At 32.5% G+C, this 7,044-nt stretch overlaps 1 protein-coding gene across 1 annotated transcript in view; it reads right to left on the bottom strand.

Annotated features, from left to right (window-relative positions):
* The window catches only part of LOC106466867 (synaptojanin-1-like), a 70,710-nt gene that overhangs the window by 39,392 nt on the left and 24,274 nt on the right, over positions 1-7,044 (bottom strand). The window contains exons 3-4 of the mRNA XM_013927169.2: positions 3,805-4,075; positions 719-944 (exon numbers count right to left, since the gene is read on the bottom strand). Coding sequence (XP_013782623.1) covers positions 719-944; positions 3,805-4,075 — 497 coding nt within the window. The remainder of the gene's footprint in view (positions 1-718; positions 945-3,804; positions 4,076-7,044) is intronic.

Genomic DNA, 7,044 nt, shown 5'->3' with positions numbered 1-7,044 from the left:
TAGAAATGTTCTCTGCATTGTTATACCATTTTCACCAATTTGGATTGTCACAGCAACAAGTATCTTTACAATTTTACTCAGTCTCAATGTAGAAAATGACAAAATTTAACTCACTGGACCATATTAATTCTCCACAATTTGCTCTCTAAGCATCACTATAGGCATGAGGGTTCTGTTTGCATCTGGTTTTTAGACTGGTTTTCTTTGACAGTTTATGTAATGTCCTTCACAAAGTACAGTTGCATATGTTGATGAATTTGGAAAGAACTGGTCATTGTAACACAGTTTGACATGTGTTAAACTATATAAACTGGTACAAATATTATTTCCTTCCCTCTGTAACCAGTGATTGAACATCACAGCTTCTCCAAGCAACAGACATAATCCTTCTTAAATGTCAATGTGGGCAAATTCTAATGATATATCTGGTCAAAGAAATGTTCTATAATAACAATGTTCCTTTTAGACAGACACCAAATATCGTACCCCTTTGAAAGTTGTGACAAACTCCGATATAAAATTAATATGCAAATACAGGACACTTGCAATCATCTAACACATCATTTTATCTACTTTATAAGTACAAAGAAATGAAGTGTTCTACAAAAGAGTGTGGAAGGATCCCAGTGGCCAATCAGTGTAGTTTTAATTTGTACAGTGAATTTTTTTGCTTTTATAATATTAAAATCTACCAAACATAAATTAATATTACAGTTACCTGTTCTGTTTCAACAAAATTTGCCACATGCCCATCGTCATTTGTTCCCCTGACATTAAACCGTGTCCCAGCTCGCTCACAACTAAGACGAGATATTACACATGCTCGTGCTTGTTGATGCCCAACATATATGGTTTTCATTTCAATACCTCCACACATGGCTTTAATTAACCACTGAGCACAATCCACTCCATATCGTAACAGATGAATGTGTAACATACGGTTCCTAAATAAAGCACACAGGTCATACTTCAGAAAAATCCTAAAGAAAATAATGACAAGTGCCTAACTTCTGATGTGTCAAGTTTCAGTTAATCCTACTGATAAGCATTCACAGGTAACAAATAAAATATGGTTATATAAATACATAATTATTTAAACTTCACAGTTAGAGTATATTTGAAGATCAATGCTTAAAACCTTTTCTTTGACAAAGCAAATTCTCTCACTCATTTACAATTTATTGTGTCTCTAGCTTGGAAAATCTTGCAGTCTAATGGAAAAGCATACATGATAATCCAAAATGACTGTTGATAAAAATTTGAGAATGGGACATGTTCATGTTAGAACATGATTTAATTGATGTGTAAATTCATTTCTTTAAACTTTAAACATAATTCACTCATTTAATTACCAAAAAATAAGCAATTGACAGAACAAAGAAACATTGGACATTTCCGCATTCCACATCAATAGTTTCAACTCATAAATTCCAAATGCATTTTAACATAAAATTAATATATTTCACTTTTTTTTTATGGAAAGTAACACAAAGAAATTAACAATGTACAACCTGAGATATCTTTTCTTTTTTTATTCAAGGCATCATAAATTTGTTTGTCATGCACCTGAAGCTCAACATTATTAATGTATCATGAACATTACTAAACATATGTGTACCACACTTTTATCATACATTTGATATATTGTTACTATTTATATGTTTTTGTTAAGTTTTGACTGTATCAAAAACTTTGCTTAAATAATAGCTACATTGTTTTTGTAGTTAGAATATTAAGAACTAACTTTTTTGAGGTCTTAATGCTGATGATGGTATTTGAAACAATTCCAAGATGTCCATAATTAAAGATGTTTTTTGGTATTACTATATGTTTTACACCCGATGAATCAGTAATAAGAAATTAAAATTTTGTTTGCTTATAAAATTGAAATTACTTTACAAAAGCAGGAAAGTAATATGTAAAGTACAATAGTGTCATATGATTTATTAAACTAGTATTTAAAAGATTTGTATTTGATTATTAAGGAAAGTTAAATACAGTATCAAGTTTATCTATACAGCAGAAGTTTAAAGAATTATTTGAGTTCATGCTGTTAATAAAACACTTGATTCAAAATTTCCAAATGTCCTTCATGCATTGCAGGGTATGCATCATTTACCCATAACTCTCTACTCTCCCACCTTCTATGTGATTTAATGAACAGGCATCACAGGATTTTACATAAGCCCTGTTTTCTTGCCATAATTTAGATTTTATTGAATGTTGTAGCTGTGATAAAAATTTAGTTGTGGGGAGAAAAGGTATTTGAGGGGTAAGTACTTATTTGAATTTTATTTTATTTCTAAAAAAAATTTAAATTTAAATTAGGTAGACTTCTGAATACTGAAAACCAGAATATCCACATTGTAAAAAGATGTGGGAGCTGATGAAAAGAAAAATATAAATCTAATGTTACATGGCAAAATAATAATAATCCAGACTGCAAGAAATATGTAGCTAAGAAGAGTTTGATTAGAATCCAGAACCAGAAAGTATTTTATAGAATGGAATTTGAGGGAGAATGGGTGGAGCAGACCAGTCTCATAAAAAGACTGGATCTAAAGGACACTTACGAAGATGACATTCTTCTCAGTAAGGTCCCTCTTCACCCATGACACCCTTTAATTCAAGCAAAGGGGTCACTTTTGTTAGCAGTAATGATTGAACCTAGGGAGCCAACAGTGGGTTGCAGGTGGTCGCATAAACAGATAGAAGAAATATTATGTTCTGCACCAGCAAAGGGAAGATTCTTAGGGAGCAGCCCAGACATATATTATGAAGGGATATATCCAGAGCCGGTAGCCCCTCTCCATCCATATCAAAATTAGCAAGTGATTCACTTACACAAATGGCCAAGTTAGTGGGTGATCAAAATAAGAAACAAAGAAATACCAAGCAGTCTTTAAAGGTGGGTTCAACAGTGTGAAAACTGTATATTGGGAATATCAAAACATAAACAAATAACAAAAACATGTATGATCTCCATTCTGGTTGGAGCTGAGACATCTAATGATAATAGTAATATTATTTCTAACACGATAATATGATACAAGAACATGCAGGCATAGGTGAGAAAGGTACCTTCAGAGGCATCATCAGGAACTAGATTGAAACCTCTGTCCACTGTCATGAAGCTCCAGTGTGGGGGTGGAATTCTGTCTAAGATAAATGCTAAGGTGCATATAGCATGTGAGAGCAATAATTAGATGAATCCATACATGGGTTCTCACAGAAAGAAAGACCATTATTTATATTTTATTTTTGTTATATAAATTCAAATAGTAGCAGGAATAGCTGCACCAGAAAAAACATTGTAGCAAAGTTAAAAGCACAAATGTCAACAAGAAAATCTAAATTGTGGCAGAAAAGCAAACCCTATATAAGATCTCATGGCACTTGTACAATATGCCGTGTGTATGGTGGGAAAGTGGATAATTAGGGGTAAGTAATACAGCTGAGCAATATGTAGAGGACAATTGGAAAGTTTGGTTTATAGTTTTGTTAACAGAACAAGTCCAAACTCAAATAGAAAAGGCCTCAGTATTTCAGAGGTACGTTTTCTTGATTTTAAATATTCTCTTTACACTACTTGACATTTTGTCCTACTTCATTTTATATAACAAAACCAATGTCTAATTTTTTATCTTATCACACATGCATACTCAGTCTAAAAAACAGACCAACTCAAATTATGATTATGTATTTCATAATTACATGCTACAATTTGAAGTTTTAAAGTATTACACTTAAAATTAATTTAAAATCATTACAAAACAGGGGAGTACCATCAGCTACAGATCTCACCAAAAAAATCTGTTATCAGTCTCCTGGGTCCACATACTTCTTTGGGCACAAAGAGTTAGGTCAATGGGGTCATTTACAGTAGAAGACCATGAGAAGTAGAAAGTACCAGAATTAAGAACCTTCCGCACCTCTTGGATTCGTTCCAAGTCTTGTGGATTGTTCCTCAGAGAAATAAAAGCAGTTTCAGTGATGCAGAAGATTTCTGAGTGGCCCAGTTTTCCAATAGATAGGCACCCCATGACAAGAACTAGGTACAAAACTGTAGTTTCTCCTATGAAATATTAGGATAGTTATAAAAACTTTATATTTGTTGAGATAAAGTTCATCTTATAAAAAAATTATTTTACATATAGATACTTCCATTTTCAAAAATGTATTTAGGTTTTTGAGTCCTTAAAATCACTTAGCACAGAATAACCATAGCTCAGTCTTCCCAGATTATTGCAATTTGTTTGGGAAAATGAGAGATACTCCTATTATGCAAGTCATCTTTGAAGTTTTATTTTGTGAATAAAAATTAAATCTTCCAAGAATTGGTCTTTATATTAGGTATGGGTAAATCAATTTCCATATGAAAAAATGCCAGCATGCACTGGAACACACTACATAATTTTAATTGCAATTAGCCTAAAAATCATCAGCTCAAATTTTTTAGAACATTTCCTCCACACTAATGTATATTAATGTTAAAGCATTTGTACCAAAAAATAAAAGTGTGCATTATTATATTGATAAAATTAAAAACAAACAAACTGGATTAAAACATAAATTACAGAGGCCAACATTCATAGGTTCATACAACAAGTCTCTTGCCATGCAATTCCAATTTTGACACCAGAATAATTGTGAAAAACAAAGAAAAATCAAAAACTGTCTACATCACTACTTGGAAACTGCAAGAAGGCATTTTTGTACCCAATCCATGTAAACTGGTTAAAATAGGACCGAGTAATTGACCGAAAACCTCAAAATTAGGCTTTTTGTGAGCTCTCCATTTAACTGAAACAAATATGAAACATAGCCTAAAACTTTAACTTTACATACCAAACTTTACATACTGTGACCTTCACAACTAGTCTGGACATCTACAACTTCTTGTTAGAGGAACAACATACATTCACTAAAGAGAAGATAATCAGCTTGGAAGAACAACTCAAACACAAAAATCACATTAACTCTGGCACTGTACACCCAATCAATAACCATCTTGAAGATTATCCTGGACAGCTAATTATCTCACTTGGACTCAACTCAAATACCATGATACAAGAGTAAGTACTCCATCCATCTAAATTACTATTATAAATAAGAAAGAAGGCTTCCCTAGATCCTTTACCAACTTCATCTAAGTAAGTGCAGCCATCCAAGAAGAATAAACAATTGTTGGAAAACGCACGTGGCTTTATATTGTTACTTCAGTAGGTAAAACATTCTCCTTTATATCTTCAAGTGTTTTTTCATTTGAAATACCAAACTATAAATTCCATTGAATATACAAGTACACATATAAAAGTCCTCATTACTTTTTTTAAATATCTACTTCACACACACACAGAGTTTGTAACTTTGAGTTTTTAAAAGAAACAATAAACTTGAATGCAAGTTATTAAAAACATTTGGTGGCACTAGCTAATACAACAGTTATGTACTAGTCATCTGTGTTGAGGCATTTATCATCACTTTTTTGTACCTGTTCTTTTTTTTTTAGGAAGAACTTTTTAAATATTTTCTCCTGGAACACACAAGAATGTTGGTACATCATTACAGATCAGTTGCATTCCAATACTACTTATTTCTTTTTTTTTAATTCTTAGTTTAAGATGAAATACAAAGATGGATGGTTAACAGATAATATCCATCTTGGAAACTAAGAAACATATCTACTGTTTTATGTTTGCAGTTTCAACTACATAATTTACTTTTTCTTATTGTTGACACATTAGTAAACACACACACATGGATATATGGTTTTCCAACAGTATTTATGTACACATGACTGCAAAGAATGTCTGATATGGTATGTGTTTCTCATTGCCAATAAAACTTTTATACTTCTGCGTTTGATTTCTATTTTGTAGTGAATTTAACTACAGTTTCAACTCATACAAGAATGACTATGCTTAATTCTATTTAACAGATAAAAGAAGTGGAACGAGCACCATGGATAAGCATCAAAATCATGATCTAGTAAAAATATTGCTGAACCAGACTGTGTCTATGTTGTCTCCAGATGAAGATGAAAGGATGATATTACAGGTCCAACTCCAAAACACTTTAAGTTCATAACATTTTGGAAGCAGAAAGAGTTAACACTTCCTTTTAACTTGTAGATGATACAATCAACCAAGCAACTAGATGAAGTTATATAAATTACAATATTGTCACAGCTGTTGATTTAAAATTAGCCTTTCTCAAAACATAACTGGCTTAAGAAAGTGAGAAAGGTGTGTCTCACTAACTGAACTATGTAAAAGAATGATATGGCATATTTACAAGAAAAAAGTTATTGAGGGCTTTCCCATATACTGCATGTTCACTTTAGAGTAATAACCACTTAAAAGTTTGTGTATCTCTTCTATTATGTACTTCTTACCCTTTCGAGACTGACAGAACCAAAGTAGAAGACATGACTGTTTGAGAAGATCAGCATAATAAACAGAAAGGTAGGAACAGAGGTTCAATATCCAGCACACCAGTCTTAGGGTAGCCACAACTCAACTGAATGATCCATAAAGCCAATCAGTACTACAAGTGAGAAGCAGGTGGGGGGAAAATACTGGGATGGACCAATTAGCCCTTTTGAGCATACCACCATGAGTACTGCCATGTGCCCAGAATAACAAGGATTAAGCCAGAAGAGCTGAAAACTGAAGATACCGTGTAAAGTATCCAACTACAGCTTTTAATGCCCATTAGATTACTTTCTGTAAGTAACTGCCATGATGTGCGTATTTTCAGTACACAAACAGCTGTCAAAGTATTGTTTTTCTTTGCAATTGCCTTTATTTACAACAGCTTTTAGTGTCCATTAGATTACTTTCTGTAAGTAACTGCCATAATGTGTGTATTTTCAATACATAAACAGCTGTCAAAGTAATGTTTTTGTTTGCCATTGATTTTACAACAGCTTTTAGTGTCCATTAGATCACTTTCTATAAGTAACTGCACTGAGGTGTGTATTTTTGGTACATAAACAGCTACCAAAGTACTTTTCAGGATGGTGATTGGCTTAACTAAAGA

This window comes from Limulus polyphemus, unplaced genomic scaffold (assembly GCF_000517525.1).
Source record: "Limulus polyphemus unplaced genomic scaffold, Limulus_polyphemus-2.1.2 Scaffold2404, whole genome shotgun sequence".
Lineage (NCBI taxonomy): Eukaryota > Metazoa > Arthropoda > Merostomata > Xiphosura > Limulidae > Limulus > Limulus polyphemus.
Note: the sequence above shows the minus strand (reverse complement) of the source record. Positions and strands in the feature narration are given on the sequence as shown.